General features: G+C 39.4%; 1 protein-coding gene across 1 annotated transcript in view; it reads right to left on the bottom strand.

Annotated features, from left to right (window-relative positions):
* The window catches only part of USH2A (Usher syndrome 2A (autosomal recessive, mild)), a 1,370,557-nt gene that overhangs the window by 691,999 nt on the left and 654,267 nt on the right, over window positions 1-24,291 (bottom strand). Inside the window, 4 exon segments of the mRNA XM_006834191.1 lie at window positions 2,770-2,790; window positions 2,793-2,930; window positions 9,333-9,446; window positions 17,074-17,081. Of these exon segments, the coding sequence (XP_006834254.1) occupies window positions 2,770-2,790; window positions 2,793-2,930; window positions 9,333-9,446; window positions 17,074-17,081 (281 nt within the window).

Genomic DNA, 24,291 nt, shown 5'->3' with positions numbered 1-24,291 from the left:
TCATCAAATTGTAGCAGGTGACTCTTTTCTTTTTTTCCTCTTCTATCTTCTTCTAGTATAGTGCTGATCATCCAAGCCATAGAAGCCAGGTCAAGTGGGTATTATCATGAAGTATGAGTGTTTTTGTGCCTCTCCCCTCACTTCATATCAGCTGGACACATCATTCTGTGCTCTAGATGTCTGTGGCCATGTCACTGCCTCTGGGCCCAGTAGTCCCCAGGTCTTGCCATTCTGCTGGCCATCCAGGTCTCCACCTGGGTTCACAGGAGTCTATTGAATGGGGTCGGGTTTAGCTTCCATGCTCACTGCTGTTTTTCCCCCTCTTCCCCTCATTGGTGACCCACATGGTCACCAGCCAGACCACCTACCTGCTTGTGTATTCCCCCCCGAGTCTCAGTCTTGGAAGGGGATTTGCTCTAAGGGAGAGATCAATATACTGTTTAATTTATAATGTGAATTCTGCATTTCACTGGAAATAATAATTATAGTTTCTGTGTATTAAATGCTAATAATGTGTTGCCTGCTCACGCAGCCCTGTAGAATAAGCATTAGACTTGTAACCATATATCAGAAGTTCAAACCCACCAGCCTATCTTGGAAAGTCTATACAGGGTTGCTATGTGTTTATACCAGCTTGATGGCACACAAGAGTAACTGCAACAATAAGTGTTAGATGTCTTACATATGGCTCTAATCTTCTATAAATAAGTTCTGAAAATAAGAGTTATTCCTATCACTCCTTTTCCTCATTTATAAAATGGGGGTAACAATAATATCTGTTTCACTGAATATACATTACAGAATTCTTTGCAACCTTGGTGAGTAAATATCAAATTAGTAGATTTGTCCTTTTAAGATTCTCAGACTAGAAAAGAGACAAAAAATATAAGCCCTGAAAATGAGATTGGATGAAGACTATATAACTATACTCAAAAATCTTAAAACTACATCTGTATGTGTCCTCATGAAGCTGTGAGCACCAAGAAAGAGGAGGGACAGAGTCTGGCCGGTTCCATGTTATAACCTTATACCTGGCATTAATGTGAATTAGTGAATGTATAAATAATTAATCCTATCTCTGACTCTAGCTTGTTGTGACCTTTCATAAGGAAGTTATTATCTCTTTGCCTCCATTCTTTCATCAATCAATTTTGATTAATACTACCTAACCTAATAGTCAATTATAGTATATGAAAGTAACATAAAATACATAAACACTCCAAGTACTTTACAAATGAGAACATTATGCAGACACCAGTTAACATACATAATGTACACCTCTCTATTTGTTTTTCAACAATTTATGTGGTTTTATTTTAATGTCTAAAAAAAACCAAAAAAAAAACCACTGTCCTAGTCAAGTGCACTCATAGCAACCCTACAGGGTGGAGCTGAAGGGCTCTATAGGGTTTCCAGAGCTGTACATCTGTATGAGAGCTGACTGCCTCATCCTTCTCCAGCAGAGCAACTAGTGGATTTGAACCATCAGCCTTTTGGTTAGTAGCCTAATGCTTAGCCAACAACACTATCAGAGCTTCCTATTTCAGTGTATAGTCCTAGTGGCATCAAAGGATAAACCCTGGGCTGCTAACCACAATGCCAGTAGTTCAAATCCACCTGCGACTCCATGGAAGAAAGATGACATGTTCTTCCCTTTTAGGGTGGCTATGAGTCAGAATTGACTGTATAGCAGTGGATTTGGTTTTGGTTTAGTTACACTTTATAATATGATCTGGATTTACATAATACATACTTTACCAAAGAGTCAAATATTCAGATTATATGGAGTCACACTTTTGAGTACTAAGATTAGTCCACATGGTTGAGGCTAAGTCCATGCAAAATTCATTGCCACTGAGTCAATTCCAAAAACTCACTGAAGCTGAGTCCATTCTGATTCAGTGACTCTACAGGAGAGAGAACTGTCCCCATTAGAGTTCCAAGGTTTAAAATCTTTATGGGAGCAGAGCAACTGCTGGGTTTGAACTACGGAACTTTCAGTTAGCAGTTGAACACTTTTATCACTGTGCCACCAAGCCTCCTTATGCATTTTGTTGTTGTTAAGTGTTGTTGAGTCGGTTCTGACTCATAGAGACCCTGTGTATACAGTTTCCAAAGAGCAGCTGGTGGGTTTGAACTGCCAACCTGTTGGTTCATAGTCCACTGCTGATCCTACAGCACCACACCAGGATTCTTCCATAGGCATGGGACATTTGCGATGACTTCTTTGAGTCAACCAGGATCTGTGATAATGGCTGAACCCTTTACTGACCCCCCGTTTCAAGCCTGCGGTCATTTAGAGTTTGCATTATATACTCAGAGTCCTGATGTGGGTCTGTAGGATAAGTGCAGGAATGCAAGGTCAGTTTGAACCACAAAGTAGAAGGTTCAAACTCACTGGTTGCTCCTTGGAAACCGTATACAGGGTCGCTAGAAGTGGGAATTGACTCAACGGCTCTACACAACAGCTCTCTCTGCTTCATATATTTCTAAGGTCAACTCTAGACCTGGGTAAGAAATTATTAATGGAAACATTTGGGTAAGAAGTGGTGGAATCTACAGTAGAGAAAATACAGTGAGACAGCCTCGATGGAGGGAGCAGGAAGATACCATGATCCCTGCACTATTTTTTCAAGCTTTGGACTGCACCATAAATCTGATGTGACCATAAAGATCATGGAACTGAACTGAAGTGATTTAACAGGAGATGAAAATAAATTACCCAATTTCAGAAATCAAATTTTCAGATATTAAATGTAGAAATCTTACCTGTGACTGTGTAGTTCTCCCATTGCCTGAACAGATCAGCATTCCATCCATGTATAAAGAGTACTGAGTTATAATGGCATTTACTTGTTTGGGTGGTTTCCCGAAGACTAACAAAGATTTGGGAAGAGATCTGGCTCCTGGTGGGTGAACCTCTTGTGGAGCTGTGGGGGTTGGGAGGAATATTTATAGAATCTAATTCTAGTTTACTTTTCTAATTCAAACTTTTCAGACCCAAACCAATAAATCATAGAATAAACCTGAAATCCCTAGCATGAAAATGCTCCTGATATGTGGGCAGCTTGTCAGTAATTGCTTTAGGAACAGTGCTAAATAACTGTCCTGAATTTATGAGAATTTGCATCAATGATGGATGGGAAGTACTTACAATAGTTCAGTTGATTGATGTTTGTATTACTTCATCAAAAGTATTATTAACCTATAACGTCTATGTTGAGCTGTGCCTAGCAAAGCAAATTAAGCATATAGAGTCCCTGTCCTCAAGAAGCTTTAAATCCAAGAAGCGAAACATTGGTGAGTATGGTTCATAAAACCCATTGTCTTATGTTTAATTCTGACACACAGAACTCAACCTGAACATAAGGTTTCTAAAACTATAATCTTTACAGAAGTATACCATCCCATGTTTCCCCCAGGTAATGGTTGGTTGGCTTAAACCACCAACCTTTTGTTTAGCAGTCAAGTTACAGCTCCTACAGTTCATAATACTTGCTGTTGTTAATGGTGTTAAGTGTTGCCAAGTTGTCAAGTTCCAACTCATAGCAACCCTGTGTAGGATGTCCAAGAAGTGGCTGGTGGGTTTGAACCACAGATCTTGTGGTTAGCAGTGCTTATTTTACAGCTCCATGCCAGACTCAGTAATAGATAAATTTTTTCAAATCCCAAATATTGTTGTTGTTGTTGTTAGGTGCCCTCGAGTTCATACTGATTCACAGAGACCATACACACAACAGAAGGAAACACAGCCCAGTCCTCTGCCAACCTCACAACCATTTCTATGCTCTAGCTTGTTGCTGTTACCACTGTGCCAACCCATCTCATTAGAAGTCTTCCTCTTTTTTGCTGACCTTCCACTTTATCAAGCACATCCTTCTCCAGGTACTACTGCTCCTTCCTAATAATATGTCCAAAGTGTGAGAGACAAAGCCTGGCCATCCTAGCTTCTAAAGAATATTTTAGATGTATTTTTGCCAACATAAATTTGTTTGTTCTTTTGGAAGTCCATGGTACTCTCCACATTCTCCTCCAACACTATAAAACTCAAATGCATCAATTCTTCTATGGTCTTTATTCACTATCTCTCTGTCTTCTAAATTTCTTGACATAGATGAGTGAGTGCCTCCAGTGCTTCATCAGCTTTGTTGAAAGATTCCCATTTGAATTCCATCAACTCCTAGAGCCTTGTTCATAGCACCTTGGACGTCTTCCTTCAGTATGATTGCCTATTGATCATACGGTACCTCTTGAAGTAGCTGAACATTGACCATTTCTTTTTATTAGAGTGACTCTGTGTATTACTTTCATCTTCTTTCTGTATTTATATGTGGGATTTATATATGAGACTAGAAGATTAGAAGGAATACATCTTCTAATCCCATATATAAATATAGAAATAGCCAGGAAATACAAAATCAATTTAACAAGTTACATATAAAAGCTGAAGTCTTGGTGTGGCACTGTGGGTTAATGCACTAGACTGCAAAGTCGGTTTGAACCACAGGGTTGGTAGTTTAAGTTCACCAGCTGCTCCTTGGAAACCCTTTACAGGGTTGCTATGGTTCGGAGTTTACTGGACGGCACTTAACAGGAGCTGCAAATACAAAAGCTAGGAGTCCTGGTGTGGCACTGTGAGTTAATGTGCTAGAATGTAAAGTTGGTTTGATCTTCAAGGTTGGCAGTTCAATCTTGCCAGCCACTCCTCGGAAACCACATACAAGGTCGGTATGGGTCAAAACCAACTCAGCAGCACTTAACAACAACAATACAAAAGGTGGAGTCCTAGTGTGGTGCTGCAGATTAATGCACTGGACTGCAAGGTAGGGTTGAACTGCAAGGTTCAAGCTCAAGTTCACTAGCCTCTCCTCAGAAACCCAACATAGGGTTGCTATGTGTCTGAACTGACTCAATGGCACTTTATAACAACAACAATATAAAAGCTAATTGTATGTAAGTTAAAATAAAATCTGTTCATTTTTTTCAGTGGCCAATGAATTGGAGTCATAGGAACTAAAAGCTTTTGAAAATTGAAAATAATACACTGCTTTTGGGATTGTAAAATGGTACAAGCACTGTGTAAAATGATATGGAATTCCATAAAATGTTAGGAATTAGAGAGACAATATGATACAGCAATCCTACTACTTACTAGGTATATATCCTAGAGAAACAACCATGATATGAATCGATATCTAAAAGATGAGTAGATAAGCAGAATATGCTATATATACACAATGGAATACTGTTGTTATTAAGTTGTTGTTGTTCTTGTTGCTACGTGCCGTGAAGTTGGTTCTGACTCACAGCGACCCTGCACAGAGGCTACAAATCTTTACGGCAGCAGAAAGCTTCATCTTTCTCCCGTGGAACAGCTGGTAGTTTCGAACTGCCGACCTTGAGGTTCTCAGCCCGATTCATAACCACTATGCTAGCAGAGCTCCTTATTAAATTGTTAAGTGCCATCAGTTCAGTTGTGAATCACAGCAACCCTGCATACAGTTTCTGAGGAGCATCTGGTGGGTTTGAATCATCAACCTTTCAGTTAGCAGTCTAGTGCGTGTCTTATAGTAACGCATCTGGACCCCAATGGAATACTATACAACATTACAAAATTATGATTAATCCTTAAAACATCCCATAACATGGATGAACCTAGAAAACAATCATAAAAAGGGGAAATATTGTATATCCATTTACAAAAAGACAAGAAAGTTTGACAGTTACCAATGATGGGAGGGGAAGAATCAATAACTAGATATTTGCTGTTATTCACTGCCGTCAAGTTGATTCCAATTCACAGCAATCCTATATAGGGTTTCCGAGGAGTTGCTGGTGGGTTTGACTGCTGACCTTGTGATTCAAACCAACCTTGCAGTCCAGTGCATATCCTACAGTGCCACACCAGGACTCCAAATAGATAGCAGATATGCATTAACTTGGATGAAAGGGAAGGCAATGCACAAGAAAGAAACGAGTGACCAACACAACTGGACTCAGGCAAAGGAAGACACTGGGAGATAAACAAGAATAACAGGGAACAGTGGTAAATACTATTACATAAATACTCTTACAATAATATTAATAAGAAAAATAATTTATGAATGAATACATAGGTAAATATATAAGCTGAACAGGTGTGGGATAGTGTATGAGAGTACAACTATGAACACATATTGGTTTGTTGGACAGAAGATATTCATTCATACTTGCATATTTGTATGTGCTGCAGATATATCCATGTATGAAGGGACTTCAAAAGTTCATGGAAAAACTCCATTTTTTTTTTTCAGACATACATGGGTTTATTCCAAATAAAATGTGTTTAAACATGTCCCAGAAAACTACAGACACGTTCTCTCAGTAATACATTTGTTTTACTCTCATTGTTTGCTGTTGGGTGCAACTGAGTTGGCTTCAACTCATAGTGATCCTATGCACAACAGAACAAAATACTGTCAGGTCCAGTGCTAACCTCATAATCATTGTTATGCTTGAAACCAATGTTGCTGCCACCGTGCCAATCCATTTCATTGGGGGGGGGGGGGTCTCCATTATCTTTTAATTCTATTTTTCCACTAACTTTTTGAAACCTCTTCATGTAGAATAAACAGGGGGTTAGGTTGTGAAAACTTCTTAGCCGTAAACAAACATCTTGAGGGTTGAAACACTAGGCTTGAGGGCTGAGGACCATAGTCTCAGGAGACATCTCAATCAACTTGCATAACATAGTCCATAAAGACAGCATTCTATGTCCTACTTTGATGAACAGTGATTGGGGTCATAAAAGCTTGTGATAGGCCATCTAAGATACAAATATTGGTCTCTTCCCATCTGAAGCAAAAAAAAAGTAAAAAAAATCAAAGACTCAAGGAAACAATTAGTTCAAAGGACTAATGGACCACAGGAACCCCAGCCTCCACTTGTTTTAGACTAGAGGAACTAGATTGTGCCTAGTTACCAAAGACCACTGATCTGACCAGGATACAACAGAAGGTCTTCCTAGTCAAATTGGAAGAAGAATATAGAAAAAAATTCAAAATCATAAAAAATTATCAGAATGACTGGTTTGGTAAAACTGGTAGAACCCTTGAGATCATATGATGGTCCTTAAGACACACCTAGACGTCACTTTCCCACCAAACAGTAGACAGACCTATAAAGTGAACAACGATACCCATGAAGAACATGCTTCTCAGAAAATCCACCACATGAGCCCAAAAGGGCAGCATGTGCCCTAAGACAAAGTTCATAAGGCAGAAAGATACAGGAAACAAGAATGGCTAGAAATGGGGAAACCAAGGAGGAAGTGGTAAGGGTGCCATTACACTCAAGGGATTAATACTAATGTTACAAAACAAAACAAATACATGTATCAATTGTTGAATGGGATACTAAAACAAACAAACAAAACAACACACGTATTTATAAACATTTTGTCATTTGGAAAATCATACATTTGTTGTTAGCTGCTGTGAAGACTATTCAAACCCAGCAACCCCATGGGTACAGAGGAGAATTGTTCATTAGGATTTTCCAAGGCTGTGATCTTTCAGATGTAAGTTGCCAGGCCTATCTATTGAGGTATCTCCGGGTGAGTTCCAACCACCAATCTTTAGGGCGGCAGCCAAGCACTTTACTGTTTGCAATACCCAGGGACTCCAAATTAAGACTGTTGTTGTGTTGTTAAATGCTGTTGAATTGGTTCTGACCCATAGCGACCCTGTATAGGTTTTCTGAGGAGTGACTGGTGAGCTTGAACTGCTGACCCTGCAGTTCAAATAGCTTTGCAGTCTGGCGTATGAACCCACAGCACCACACCAGGACTCCAAATTAAGAATAACTTCCTGAAAAAGCTACAAGTTTGTGAATTTCTTAAATAATGAAAAGAAAATAGTGAACAAGCCTAAAAGGGATCACTCTGGGGCATAGCAGTGAAAAGCTCTTCTCGTTGTCTGCCGGCAAGTCTATTCCAACTCATAGTAGCCCTAAGTGACAGAGTTGTTGTTAAGTGCCATCGAGTCAGTTCCGACTCATGGTGATTCTGTAGAGGGTTTTCACAGTGCGGTTGGTGGGTTTGAACCACATTTAACAGGAGGTAGTGGATGCTTGGAAAATAATGAGAGACATGGAACAATTTGACCAATTTTGAGACTGATGAAATTACTTGTATAAAGATATGATGACCATGAACACCAACAGTTGTTACAACACGTGGAAGAGAGTGCTTTTGTCAGTAATTTAGGTGCGGAGAATATTGAGAGAAAATGCTGAGGCAGATCACTGTTCGCAGAATTCAGATGAGGAAAGTTTGCTTTGGTAAGGTGCAAAGCGTGTAGAAGAAAGTCTCACAAGAAGGCTTTTAGGAAATCACATGGCCCATGCCTTCCTTGCTCCTGTGTATTGTCTGTGTGTTTGACACTTGTTAAAAGATTTAAAAGAAGGAGCAGGAGAAGAACAGGGAGAAAGAAAAGAGAATGGATAGATACTGGGAAAAAGAAAAAGTGGAACAATCTGACTCTTTTGTCCTAAAGATCAAGCTTTTAAATCTCCTCAGTAACTTTACAACTAGACAGCATAAGAAGTACGTAATTCCTCTCCTTCACGAGAGGCAAACATTAAGTAACAATGCTTCCAATGCCTTGAGAGCTGTTAGTTCTTGAAATGATGCGTGCTGATGCTTGAGCAAAGCTTTTGCTTTGGAGTGCTAAAATATTTCCTCTTTCTCACTGCCTTTCTAACATAGGTTTTCTAAAACATAAATTTATGCAAACAGTTTGTTAAGTTTCAAGTACAACAAAAAGTGAGACGTAAGTCAGAAGGAAACGAGCAGCGATTAATAAATGCCTCAATTGGCATTTGGAGGTTCCATCACACTGAAATAATTGTTGCCTGTGCTGATGTTTAGCAGTTAAAAGATACCATGGAAATCAACCGTTTGATTCTCAATTTCATACTGTGCCATACAATCAATTCTTTTTAGTCAGACTGTCTCTAGATTTACTTCTGAGCCATAGTAAAATGAGGAAGCTTTCATTAATCTTTCAGATGCTTCATATTAATGACAAGGCTCTTGCATGAACAATGTAACAGCAATTAAAAAGCCCATTAATCTGCATTACAGCTATTAAAGATGCATGTCATTAAAGGGTATGGAGTTTGATTCATTTTCGCACCCCCCCAAAAAATGGAGCAATTATGGCCTGGCAATGCACTTTGTCATCAAATTAGGTTGGGGTTTTGCAGCAAATGGCCTTGCAGCATTTAGCTCTTCTCCTATTTTATTATTCATGACTGAAATGTGGAAGTCAAGACCTTTGAAATTACTTTACCTTCTTGTGGAGTAGAGATGTTCAATGCATGTGAGCTCTCAGTGCAGCCAGCCAAAGTGCAGGCAGTTAGGGTCACTGCATAGTTTTTGAAGGGTAGCAAGCCTGTCAATATGCCTATAATAAGAGAAAATAAAAGAGGTTTACATGTTTATGGTAAGTGGCTGTAGAGAATATGGTATGTATGTGTACATATGACACAGAGAGAGACACATAGAGAGGTAGTGACCAAGAGATATAAAATGAAAATATATGCCTCTTTAGTTCATTTCCTGCCTGAGTACTAAGAGAAACATGGGGTGACTAGGGAGAAACAACTGTGAGACCCACATACTGTTAAGAAAAATTTTTTTTCCAAATGCATTGTTAAGAGCATTGGTGCCCCGAGATCTCCATACCCCACTACCCAAATGGAGATCTATAGACATACAGTTTGTGAAATACACTGCAGTATAGCTTCCTCTTAGATAGGACACATGTTAGTCCATTTCAGTATCCTAGAACTCCAACAGAAACAAAGCTATTCAATTTTATCTAATCTAGCATTTTTTTTCAATCTGATTTGACTAGGGAGTCCTTTTTATGTGGCATCTATTAACTCACATTAGGAAATGCTACTCCAAAGAGTGGCTTCATTATGTTAACTGTAGGGTTCACATATACTAAGTATTTGTTTGTGTTGCAGTTAACAAATATGCAAATTCACAGGGTTGAACAATTAGCAAATTAGATAATTACGCTTTTGTAGTTCTACTTGCAAAATTATTAGTTTATTTAATTAAGACACCTGTCTTGAACAGAAGCATTACATATGAAAGTGTGGAATTAACCTGGCTCAGTGGTGGATATATGAGACTTATTTAGTAATTAAATGTACCTGTAGAAATGGAAACACATTTTGTTTACTGGTTTTCATAATCAAGGCAAAAGCTCTTTATTTAGATAATCATGTGAATTAAAGAAGCATCAAAAATATAACTTGTACATTTCCTTATCACTGTGGAAGTTTTTCAGAACTATCTTTAATCCTAACCACACAGATTGTCATCATTCTTATAAAAAGGTGACCCCTCCCAGGGCATCCTTTTATTGGTTAAGCCTTCCATAGCCTAGTGAATGTTGTTTTAAGATGCCAACATCGGTGACCACTTGCATCATTCAAGCACAAACCTTAGTATACATGGTTCCCGCAACAAAAGAAAACTTTAAAGATTAAAAGAGCAAAAAGCAAGGAAACAAGCAAAGACCATAAGCCATTGTTTACTATGGCACCTCCCATGTCCCTTCTGTCCCTAGTTAAGGCAACAAATCTTCACACCAGCAGCCCCCCCCCCCCGGGACTCTCTATCATGATTCTGCATGAAAATATCCATCCCCTTGGCACCACCATCTCAGGTCTTGGCCAAAGAAGAGAGTCAGCCAGTGCACTAATTTGTATACATGTGTGAACTTCTTATGCCAAATTCAGAGCTCTAATTTCAAAACCCACTTCTATCATAATCTTTCATTCTTGCCACTATACTTGCCATTTCCTCTTGAATCCTCCAGAGCGTCACCCACATTTTGAGCTCATTACCACCAAATGCCATTAAAGAAACCTTACATTACCACATCTACATCCTCATACTTTTTCAGTTCAATTTCAATCATTTAAATGGTTTTTTTAAGAAGCAGATTGTGGCAAAGAAGACTAATGTGTGAGCCAGACTGCCTGGGACTCAAATGCCAATTCTGCTTCTGACTGGCCGTGTGGACTCAGGAAAGTTGTTCAGAATTGCATGCATTAATTTCCTCATGTGAAGCGTGGTGGCTCCATATGCTAACCACTGGACTGCAAACCACAAAATCTGTGGTTCGAGCCCACCAGCTACTATGCATAAGGGAGATAAGACTTTCTGCTCTCTCAAAGATTTAAAGCCTTGGAAACTATATACAAGGTCTCTATGAGTCAGAACCAACTCAGTGGCTTAACAACTTAACAACAACATCATCTTTAAGAAGTAGAGCATTAAACAAAATCTTGATAAACAGAAAAATCTTAAAGTTGTTAACAACTTCATTCTATTTGAATCAACATGTTTGTCTATGCAAACAGCAGTCAGGAAATCAAACAAATCAAACAACCTATTGCAATGGGCAAATCTGCTGCAAAAGACTACTTTAAAATTCTGAAAAGCAAAATTGTCACTTTGATGACTAACATACTCTTGACACAAGCCATGGTATATTCAGTGTGGCACTATGGGCTAATGTGCTGGACCGCAATATCAGTTTGAACCTCAAGGTTGGCGGTTCAAGCTCACCAGCCACTTCTCAGAAACACTGTCCAGGGTCGCTATGTGTTGGAACCAACTCGACAGCACTTAACAACAGCAACAACAAACACAAAAGAAAACTATTCAATGAAAAAGGAATACAGAAGGAGAATTGGTGCATTTGATTTGTTGTATTTGGGAAGGATACTAAATATACTATGGTCTTTCAAATGAACAAACAAATCAGTCTTAAAAGAAATACAACCAGAACGCTCCTTTTAGAAACAAGGATGGCAAGACTTTAGCTTCCTTACTTTGGACAAGGTGACAGGAAAGACCACTCTCTAGAAAAGAAAATCATGTTTGGTAAAGTAGAGGGTCAGCAAAATCACAGGAAAAGCTCAGTGACACTGACTGGACCAATAGTCTGGATTCACACATACCAATGATCATGAAGAAGGCAATGTTTTGTTCAGTCAGAAATAAAATCACCCTGAGTCACAGCTTACTCAAAAACAGTGAACAATATTTTAAGGAGAGGTTTCAGAGCCCCCATCCCTAATAAACCACTGAAGGATAACATAGCACTTACCTCAAGGGGTTATTATCAATATAAATAAGTTCAGGGAGCTATATAAGTAAAGAGCTTGAGCACAGTGCTGTTCTTGCTATCTTATTACTACAACCTGGTTTCTGTCTCGGTATAAAAAAAAAAATATATATATATATATATATTTATTATTTCTTAAAGATCACTGTGAACCCTTAAATACCAAATCCAGTAACCCTTCCTTACTCTTTCTCTTCCTGTATTTGTTGGACTTTGACATGCCTTAGCTTCCTTCTCTGCTGCTGAATTTTTCTGAGTTCCTCTCCTTAACTGCTGGTAACTCCTTTCTTTCTTTAGCCTAGTCATCTTCCTCTCGAAATCCCTTAAATAGTTTTACTTCACAACTTGTGTTCTCAAGTTTCTTTCTTCTTATCAAGGCTTTGAACTGGTTGGAAACAGTTTAGTCATGTCCATGGAAACAAGAGCAGCATACATGTTGCATAGCAACCAAATCTCTAGTGTGTCATATTTTGACTAAAGTAGCAAACTGGCAGTGGTACCCTGCTCAAACATGGCAGGTCACTTCGCAACTCTGCATATGATGTATTTAGTTACTACGCGACACATACATTGCCCTTGTATCCCTCAGTCATAGCTGAAATGTTTTGAAGCCCTATTTTTTTTCCCAAAACACTTGCCTTTGCTACGCTCAATAAGTTTCATTTCTCAATTATCACATTTATATCTACCAAGCTCACATCTCAGGTTCTGTTTTTCTATCCCCACCTGGATGTCCCACTGGCATTTCACAGCAACCATGCTCCAAGGCAGACTCAGCATTCTAAAGCAGCCACTAAGTTCTCTCTTCACATTTCTCTTCATGCCACCACCACAATCCCACCATTGTAGGCTCAAAACAAGTGTCATAATGAAATATGTTTTAGTCATAATAGCCTTAGAAAATCTGTGGAAATTCCTATTGCCATGCTGGAATCTATTGTAAGAGACATGTCTGAATGAGAAGTATAATGCTATACAAACAACAAATGTATCCAACCTCAAAGAACAAAACTTTAAATTTTACAGCAAGCAAGAAAATCATGTTGGGATGTAAACTGAGTTTTCTTTGTTCAATAACTCAATCTATAAAGCTCTGGTAGCGTAGTGGTTACGAATCGGGCTGCGAACCTTAAGGTCAGCAGTTCGAAACTACCAGCCGCTCCGCGGGAGAAAGATGAGGCTTTCTACTCCCGTAAAGATTTACACCCTCGGAAACCCTGTACAGGGTCGCTATGGGTCGGAACCGACTCGACGGCACTTAACAACAACAACAACATAAAGCATATATGAAATCATTGCCTCTTGTTTATGGTTATGATTTATCTGTGGCATAGGAATATTATTTCCAAAAAGACACAGAGTGAACACCCAAACTTGCAGATAGTACTCATTTGACCTAGCCTCAATGGCCTGATGATCAGAATTTGACTAGAGGAAGATCAAAAAAACAATTTTTGATAAAGGGAATAAGGGAAGATAAATTGCTGTAATTTGATTAACTTGACCTCTGTTCATGGAGATAGTAACTCAAAATGCCAAGAGAGAGGAAAGGAGTCTTCACATCAAGTATCAATGCTATCCCCTTTGTATACAGGGTAGCTAGGGACAGGCAACTTAGACATTGGCTACCTAAAATGAGGGGGTGATAAAGGCACGAAGTGACTGGCTTACAAGTTATCAAGAGGGAGTTTAGTTTAAGAGTGTGTGGGGGAAGATAGAGTCCCCATGAATAGTTTTCATCTTGTCTGGACGAGTCTGGTGAAAAGAGATGGGGATAAGATTCTTATGATTCAATAGTGAGTAATTGTTAGCATGACTAATTGCAACTGTCAAAAATGTAAAGGTATAAGTTTTGTAACAAAAAAGGGGGGGAGTAATTAATCAGAAACAGAGGACCCTAGGACCATCAAAGGAGAAAAGCAGGAGCGGAATGCAGAACCCTATCCAGAGAAGCAGTGACACCAGAGATAGAGGCAGAAATGAGGAGATTGAGAGAGGGAGCAGCTAAAGACTCTGGATTATGGAAAGAGAGGGACTAGATGCTGGTGGCCAGAAGGCAGGCTTGCAGAATGTGGCCTTTGGTTGTTTAAATTATTCTATATTCCTAAGTAATTTTGTGTATATCTCCCCTTCCCCACCCCAACACAAAAAGAGAGAAAAATGAGGGAATGGACGCATATACTGTTGAATTATGATGCACGGAGGAGATTGTAATCACTGCAATGAAATGATGGTGTAAAGCCAATGTTCTCCCATGTAAACTATCACTCAGTTCACAATTTAAAAAAAAAGAAAAAAGGCAGAGTTTGTTTCGAGTTTGATACTCTGAAATTAAGAATAAAATGAAATTAAGAAAATACCACATACCCCCATATGATATCATTAAGAAACAAAATAAATACAGTTCTTTTGCAAATTTGCAAGCTGGCCAAACAAAGTACTTTATCCTGAGACATAATTTCTTAGCAAATCATAACAAATTAAGTTGGGACTACAATTGTAACATTAACTTCTCAGGAAAGGTATTAATATGTACACTTTAAGAAGGATCACTTTAAGAAGTAAGTTTACATTGACTAAATGAGTCTTAGTGTTTTATTTAAACTGTCATGTCTTCACCAAAGGAGTTAATTTATGAATACCTTGAAATTGCTTTGCTGTTTTCACCCTTTAATTCTCAAAAATCATTTATTAAATAAATACATTTTTTAAAAGGTAATGTTCTTTTTAGTAAACTCGCTTTCTTCAGCTTTGTGCAGTGGTAAATAAGTTTGCCAAATTGTATTTCATAGAAAAATACTGAGATTCTTAAAGAAAGATGCTGGGCAGAAACTAGATCAACTTTCAGGTCATTTATCAAAATGTTCACACTTCCCATTTTAAGGCAGGTGAAACAATAAATACTGAGAAATGAGAACTGCAAGAGAGAGAGCAGGGGGGAAAAAGGGGGAAAACATGGATGTTTTGGTTCTTGCCAGCTTTGAATCCAGGTGGAAAGTTCTGGATAGTCTGTAAATCTTCACACACACACAAAATGCTATATCTTTTAAGACTGGGATGGCTACCCTTTTCTATTTCCCTGAGAGACCTCAATCAAAATGTTGTGTTTCAGAGACAAAGATTGTCAAACTATCTGAATAATATTCTCTAAACACTGGCCACTCAAGGTATTATCTACTTCAGCAAGAAGCACAGCGCAACATTTCAACATGTTCTATTCTTTGGTCAGGTAATGATAAAAGGGTAGCGGAAGGGAATGTACAACCAAAAGGACTTCATTAAATTGGAAAAGTGTTACAATCATGTTATTTTCTCTTAGAGCATGTGATTTATTTCCTTTGACTTCCAGTATACAGAATTTTGCAGGATGGATTAAAGTTGATGCTTAGAACAAGGAAGAATGACCCAGTGAATGCCCTAAGTGTCACTCACACTTACATTCCACAGGCAGGAGTGGGATGGTGATAATAGTACTATGATTCTATGTCACCATGTAAGAAACGCTGTTGATACCCAGTATAATGCCTTGGTTCCTCTTGGTAACTGGCGGGCCGGTATAAATCCTGATAGGTCTCTGGAGGGAGAACTGGGGCAGACTGCCTTATCCTGTATGAGGTCACCAATGAGTTATCATGAGTATTTACCAACAAGTGCTCAAGAAATTAAATCTGTACTCATTTTAGTGAGAGTGATGCTTTATTATTTGATTTTCTCAAAATAGGGTGCCAAACCCAGGAGACACACTGTGCACCCGTTTTACAAGTGTTCTTAATTTCCTAGCTCACAAGTCCCTCCCCTAGTTCCTCACTGACTGAGTACTATGGGTGAACAGTCTCCCCAAATACCACCTATATCTCCTTTTGATAGTTGCATTCTTATTTTAAAGTTTCACCTCCTCAAACAAGTTCCCCTCCTTCCTCCCCTAATTTATCCTGTTTACACCGGGCTGCGAACCTTAAGGTCAGTGGTTCGAAACTACCAGCCGCTCCGCGGGAGAAAGATGAGGCTTTCTACTCCCGTAAGGATTTACACCCTCGGAAACCCTATACAGGGTCGCTATGGGTCGGCTCCGACTCGAAGGCACTTAACAACAACAACAACACATACCTATTGCTGTATTAGACAACAATCTGTGCCTCGGTAAGTTAGCAACTTCTTGGACCCTTTGTTTCCTTACTCCTGAAGATGGACCACCTTGAGAATTATTTTATCATTTTTTCTTCTACATGCCTCTGGAGAAGGTGCTATAGAATAAGGCTGGTCTGCACAATACCTTTAATCTAAGAAAGTATTAGAGTTAGCAGAACCCTAATGAGAACAAAAATACAGTTATACATAAAACAAGGAGCTCTGGTAGCATAGTGGTTACGAATCGGGCTGCTAACCTCAAGGTTGGCAGTTCGAAACTACCAGCCGTTCCGCAGAAGAAAGATGAGGCTTTCTGCTCCCATAAAGATTTACAGCCTCGGAAACCCTATACAGGGTCGCTATAAGTCAGAACTGACTCCACGGTACTTAACAACAACAATACATAAAACAGAAAGACTACATACTCGCCAAGTGGACACGGGCATTTATACAATCTAAAATCTTTAGTATATGACAATAAACAAAAATCAAACCTAGGGCAATGAGGTCCATTCCTATGCATGTCAACCCTGTATAGGGTTTCCAAGGCTGTAAATCTTTGCATGAACAGAAAGTCTTACCTCTCCCTTGGAATGGCTGGTGGATTTGAACCACCAGGTATATAGTTAATTAAAGGGTTCTGAGTCACTATGAGTCAGAATTGACTAGTCAGCAGTGGGATTTTTGTTGATGTTGTTTAGATGGCACAACCATTATGTGCTCAATTGTTACGTAAAAGCTTTTCACCTACCAGTGACTCTTCATGAGAAAAGATCTCATCATCTGCTCCCTGTTGTTGCTTAGTACCATTCAGTGAGTTCTGACTCACAGCAAACCAATATAGGGTTTCTGAGGCTGTACATCTGTGCAGGGGTAGAAAGCCTCATCATTCTCCAGCAGGATGCCTGATGTGTTCAAACCGCCAACTTAGTGGTTCCCAGTCCAGTACTTATCCTACAGAACTACCACCGCTATGATTACTATGTAGTAGCTCTGCTCTGTCATATAGGGTCACTATGAGTCAGACTGGACAAGATGGCATGCAATACTGATATTTAATTAAATACTTAACATTTAATTAAAGACAAAGAAAAATGCTAGTATTTGAAAATATATTTTAGTATAAAATAAAAAATACTGGTGAATATAGAGCATTATAGATTGATTAAGGAAGCTCAGGATGAAAATGTGGTATGGATTCTGTCTCTATTTAAAAAAAAAAAAAACACTAGTAAGAGAAAATGGGACTTCCGTTGTTGTTAGTTGACATCTAATCAACTTCAGCTCATGGAAACCCATGTGTGCAGAACAGAACATTGCATAGGGTTTTCAGAAGGCCTGTATCTCAAGGTGCTTCTGGATGAATATGAGCCACCAACTTTTGGACTAGTATTTGAGTGCTGAACAATTGTGCTTCTCCCCTGTCAGACACTTGGGTTTTTTATAATAAAGTAAGTGCATCTGACAGTAAGAAGTTTGAAAGGCTGCAGTGGCTATGCATCTCCTTCTTTGAGAGACTTCAAGGAGAAGCCTTTTCTCCTTTGATTTATTTTTGAGTGTCCCTACCACAGGCAGACCAGATGACCTCCTTGTCTACCCCACAACTCTGTGAAATCAGAAAATGGTCACCATGTTAGGAAGCCTGTTGGTCCCTTTTGATAATGGAAGAGGTGAGCTGAGAAAACATTCAATAAGCATAAAGTAGGCATTATTGATGTCTTAAAAGTGTTAGCAGCCCACGAAACACAAGAGTGTTGGTATCTGTACTGAAATCATTGGCATCAGCAGGACCAGAACTCTCACTGCTAAGCGATAATGCATTTTGCATTAATGCTTAACATTGAGAAATTCTGACATGCCACACCAAGGGAGTTGAAAGTAAAGTATGTATATCCCTTTTGAAGTACAGCCCTGTGGGCCTCAGTGGCTATGTAGAAAGCCCAGATTGAAAGACTTTAAGGGAAGAAAGTACATCTTGGTAAAATGTTTAGGAGCCTTACTGCACATGACATACAGTCTCTAGGCATTGATTTCTACCTTGCAGAAAGTTAGATCCTTATCCTAGAAAAGCTTGCAATTTAAGTCTCTCACAGTGATTCTGGGGCCTATCGTCTTTATTTTCCCAATTTTCCAGCAACCAGAATAATGGTCTACCAAAAGCTGGTCACATAATGATTGGCTATGCATGGGGACTTTTCATCCTCTTTGCTTCACTTAGGATCTCCCTCACTTGTAAGAGAACCCCACTCCTACCCCACCCCTTCCAGGAATCAACCACAGAAACAAGACTTTGTTTCTGATAGATTATTATCTCCAGTACTTTTTTTCCTTTGCTCTAACCTAAAGTTTCAAAGGAGCTGAAAAGAAATATTCATAATTGGAGGCAGCCAGACCACCTAAGAGACAATCATTGTGGAGTTAACACCAGCTGTGCATGCTTTTGTGTCTCTAATAGGACTCAGTATGCTGAGAAGCTGTAAAACAACAGAGAATGAGCTTCTTTTGACGTGGTAATTTTATGATTAACTCCTCTGACTAAATTCAGACAAGTATAAATGTTCTGCCTGGGATGTAGTAGCCTGAGACAAAAAAGGCATTCCTTTTAAAACTAAATGCATTTTTTGAGAAGCAATAAAGGATACCGCTCCTATTTACATACTTCAGCAGGCTCCTCCCTTGCCCCCACCCCCACCCCCCACCCAGCTGCCAGCCTAGGTGTTTGGCCGACTTCCACCGTAATCTGTTCTCCTTCATTATGTTAATCTGTGGGCGGAAAGATTTCTGTCATCTTCGAATCGCTTGTACAGCAATGGTAAACACCTTGGCCTGTCTGTAATTGGGCAGGTGTCTGCATTGATGTCACCCAGCTTTTAATTCAATTAAAGAACTGGCTGCTCTGCTCTCATTACCTACTCATTTCCGTTGCACTTTTCGTCTGGTGGTGAAATCTACACACAGCAATTGCCCACCCAGAATCCAAAGTCAGCAGTCCCATCACAAAGATCACGCACACTATTTTAAATGGGCTCTGGAAATCCAACAGTATTTTTATGTTAGCAAAGACATTAGAAATAATATGGAATATATGTTGTCTCTCTTTGTTCTTTGCTTTACATTCTATATTCTCTAAATGGTGTCTTCTACCTACTGGCCAGTAATTAGGGGCTGGCCGTCACAGCAAACAGAAAGGCTGTTTCTAGCTTCCACTCCCCTGGGCTTTCCTTCATCTCAAGAGAACTCATCAGAGCACAATACTCTTATTTATTTGCTGGCATTTCACATTTGGATCAAGGAAGTGAAGGTGGGCAAGAGCGAGGCATTTATTAAGAGGACCATCTGGTGAGGGAAACTGCACAGGCTGAGCAGCTACTACGACCTGGATTGAGAATGGAAGGATCCACATTTATATATACATATATATATATATATAAGCCAGGCAGGTGCACGGGAGCAGAAGAGAAGGAAGAAGCATTTTGGAGCTCAGAATTTGATTGCAGGGTTGATAGATTCTAATTTTTAAGTATACATCCCAAAACAAGATTTGAGTTGCAAACAAATCCAGAGGATGAATTAAAGAGAGGAAATCAATCTAACATGCCATGCTTTCCGCACACTTAGAGCAACCTCTGAAAGTAAATTAAAGTTCTAACACAGACATTTTGACACAGTGACCCCATGAAACTGAATAATGACATTTGTTAAATATGGATGAAAATTGAACGGTCTAACAGAGATCTGGAAAGACACCCAGGGCGCTTCTCCTTTTGCTCTTAATAGTTTAGGACAGTGAGATATGTTGTTGCTGTGGTAGAATTTTGGGGTAACAATTTTTCTAAAATAAATGAAGAATCTCTCATATGTATAAAATGATGGTTAATTTTTATTTTAACAAAAAGGTAAAACAATAAACACACTCACCTCAAACCTAAGGTAATTTTATAGAAAGTTTCAAATTAATTCTATCCCTTTAATTGCCTTCAAATGGACAGTTGAACATGCATACCTTCTAGAAGGGGTGAACAAAAAACCATATACCTTGGACAAAGACAATAGATTTTGCTGCTGACAAATGGTGTGGGGGGGGGAGGGCCTTTTAGTTTTTCTTAATAAGCTAAAGGGTCTAATCCTGATCTTTAAGAATGGTTCAAAGAGTATTTTAAACTGACTACAAAGCATTATCTACTTACGGTTCTCTCCCCAAGTTTATGTGTAGCCTCAAATTTTAAAACAATGCTTTAGTGGCAAGAACTACAAGTATCTCTCATTTTCATTCTAATTCTGCATAAAGCTAGCAGCCCCATATTCTTATTAACACTTCTTTAAAGCACAAAGAAATGACAATAAAATCATTGGAACACTCCAGGAAAATATCACATCTGCCTAAACAGAAAGTCAGCCAGGGAGAAAAGAAGAAACGAAAAGAAACAGAAACACAAACCATGTTTTATTAATCAGAGGAGTGGGCCCTCTGAAAATGGCCTACAATGTTAGGTGTTGTCAAGTCAGTTATGACTCATAGCAACATTATGAATAACATAACTAAATACTGCTTGATCCTGCACTATCTTCATAACTGTTACGTTTAAGCCCATTGCTGCTGCTACTGTGTTAATCCATCTCTTTGGGGGGGTCTTCCTCTTTTTTGTTGACCTTCCACCTAGCCAAAAATGATGTTTTTTCCCCTGGGTCTGGTGTCTCCTGTTAACATGTCCAAAGAATGAAAGATGAAGTTTCCCCATCTTGGTTCCCAAGGAACATTTTGGTTGTGCTTCTTCCAACACAGATTTGTTTGTTCTTCTGACAGATCATGGTACTTGTAATACTCTTCCCTAATACCATAATTCAAAAGCACTGATTCTTCTAAGGTCTGCCAACTTTCACATGCATATGAGGCATTTAAAAACACCACAGTTTAGTTTGGATCAAACACACCCTGGTTTTGAAACTGATATCTATGTTCTTACACACTCTAAAGAAGTCTTATGCAGTAGATTTGCCTAATATAATACATCGTTTGCTTTTCTGGCAGCTACTTTAAGGAGTACTGATTGCACACCCAAGCAAAACAAAGTCTTTGACAACTTCAATTTTTCTCCATTCATCATGATGTTATTTATTGGTCTAGTGGCAAGGATTTTTGTTTTATTGACATTGAGGTGCAATCCATACCGAAGACTGATCTTCATCAGTAAGAATTAAGTTCTCTTTGCTTTCAGCAAGCAAGGTTGTATCATATTCATATCACAGGTTATTAATGAGTCTTCCTCCAATCCTGATGCCATGTTCTTCTTAATATAATACAATTTCTCAGATTATTTGTCCAGCATAGAGACTGACCAAATATTGTGAAAGGATACAACTCTAACACGCACCTTTCCTGATTTTAATCCATTCAGTATCCTCTTGTTCTGTTTCAACAACTACCTCTAGGTCTATATACAGGTTCCTCATTAGTACAATTAAGTGTTCTGGAATAGCCATTCTATGCAATGTTATTCATAGTTTGTCATGATCTACACAGTGGAAAGGTTTGTATAGTCAATAAAACACAGTAAACATTTTTCTGGTATTCTCTGCTTTCAGTTAAGATATATCTGATGTCAGCAATGATATCTTTAATTCCACATCCTCTTCTAAATCTGGCTTGAATTTCTGGTAGTTCCCTTTCAATATACTTTTGCAACCATTTTTTAATTATCTTCAGCAAAATTTCACTTGCATGTGATATTAATGATATTGGTTGATGATTTCCACATTATATTGGGTCACTTCTCTTTGGAATGAGCATAAATATGGATCTCTACCAATCAGTTGGCCAAGTTGTTGTTGTTGTTGTTGTTAGGTACCATCAAGTCGGTACCGACTCATAGAGATTCTATGCATAACAGAACGAAACATTGCCTGGTCCTGGGCCAACCTCACAATTGCTGTCACGCTTGAGCCCACTGATGGTGCCATTTTGCCAATTCATCTCGCTGGAGGTTTTCCTCTTTTTCTCTGACTCTACACCTTACCAAACACGATATCCTTCTCCAGCAACTGGTCCCTCCTGACAATATGTCCAAAGTATGAGAGATGAAGTGTGTCCATCCTGACCTCCAAGGAGCACTCTGGCAACTTCTTCCAACACACATCTGTTGGTTCTTTTGGCAGCCCATGGCACTTTCAATATTCCTCTCCAACACCATAACTCCAAAGCATCAATTCTTTCATGGTCTTCCTTATTCGTTGTCCAGCTTTCACATGCATATGAGGTTGGCTAGGTAACTGTCTTCAAATTTCTTGGCATAGATGATTATGTTTCAGTGCTGCATCAGTGTGTTGAAAGATTTCAATTTATATTCCACTAATTCCCTGTGTCTTGTTTTTTTTGCAATGCCTTCAGTGCAACTTGATCTTCTTCCTTCAGTACCACTGGTTCTTGATCATATGTTACCTCTGGAAACGGCTGACCATTGAACATTTCTTTTTGATACAGTGACTCTGTGTATTCCATCTTTTTTTTTTTTTTTAATTGTGAATTATGTGATAGTCTACATGGGAGAACACCAGCCCCATATTCATCCTATCCTACTTTGCTTCACTACAATTATTACAATTCCCCAAATGCATCATCAGACAACCAAAGGGTACCCCCGCAAGCCTTCCCCCTGGCCATGAGAAAACACCCCCTCTCCCTCCCAGAGTCCAGAGTCTCCAGCTGCTCCATCTCTCCATGTCATCATCTCTGCCTCCATCTCTGGAGTCGCTGTTTCTCTGGATAGCATTCCACACTTTGCTTCTCTCCCTTGATGGTCCCAGGGACTTTCGCTCCTGGACTGCAAAATCAACCACTCCCCTCCTTTTTTACAAAATGTCTACCTTTACATTTCCAACACTCACAGTCAGACCTGCAGCAATCATTCACTATTGAGCCAAAAGAGTCTTATCGCTATGTCCTTTCATTAGCCTTATCCAGAGAGGCTGGAAATCACTCAGCGGAGAACTACCTTTCCCCACACCCTCTGGAACTAGGTTCCCTCTTGAAAGCTTGTAAGCCCAGTCACTTCTGGACTTTGTGTCCCCCCCCCTCCCTGTTTTGGGTAGCTAATGTTTAAGTTGCCCATCCTTGTTGACTCTGTGTACCGAGGGGGTGGAAACAATCCTCTCTGTAGAGTTTGTTCCCTCCTTTGAGCTACTACATCCACAAGCATAGGTCAAGTTCATCAAATTGCAGTGGATTACTCTTTTTTTCCTCTTTATTCCTCTAGTCAATTTCTAGTCATCCAGCCATTGAAGTCAGGTTAAATGGGTGCTATGTGCAAGTATGGGTGTTCTTCCACACCTCTCCTCACTTTGTATCAGTTGGACACTTCACTCTCTGCTCTAGTCCTCTGTCACTGTCCCTGGGCTCAGGAGCCCCCAGGTCTTACCATACTGCTGGTCTACCAGGTCTCAGCCCAGGTTGAACATGGTCAGACTAGCTCACAACTTCATAGATGTTTTTCCCTTGCTTACCATTATCAGAAGGAGCTCTGGTAGCGTAGTGGTTACAAATCGGACTCCGATCTACAAGAGCAGCAGTTCAAAACTACCAGCTGTTTCGTGGGAGAAAGATGAGGCTTTCTGCTCCCATAAAGAGTTACAGCCTTGAAAACCCTGTACAGGGTTGTTATGAGTCAGAACCGACTCCACAGCACATAACAACAACCCTTATCAGTGACCAACGTGGTCAGCAGCAAGACCACATGCCTGCTCATGTATTCCCCTTGAGTCTTAGTGTTGAAAGGGGGTTTGCCCTAAGGGGACCTGACCACTTGCCTTGATGGCTCCTAAGCAAATGATTTGCAGACTGCCATTAATTGCTTTTTATTTTTCCTACGGGTCTTTCTTTCAAGAAGCAGTTTCTGTTCTTCTAGCCACTCCAGGCTGGTCTGCTTATCCTTTCAGTGGAAATTTCCCACCTCAGAAGGTTCTGGATGAGGATCAG

Source organism: Chrysochloris asiatica, unplaced genomic scaffold, assembly GCF_000296735.1.
Source record: "Chrysochloris asiatica unplaced genomic scaffold, ChrAsi1.0 scaffold00009, whole genome shotgun sequence".
Taxonomy (NCBI): Eukaryota; Metazoa; Chordata; class Mammalia; order Afrosoricida; family Chrysochloridae; genus Chrysochloris; species Chrysochloris asiatica.
Note: the sequence above shows the minus strand (reverse complement) of the source record. Positions and strands in the feature narration are given on the sequence as shown.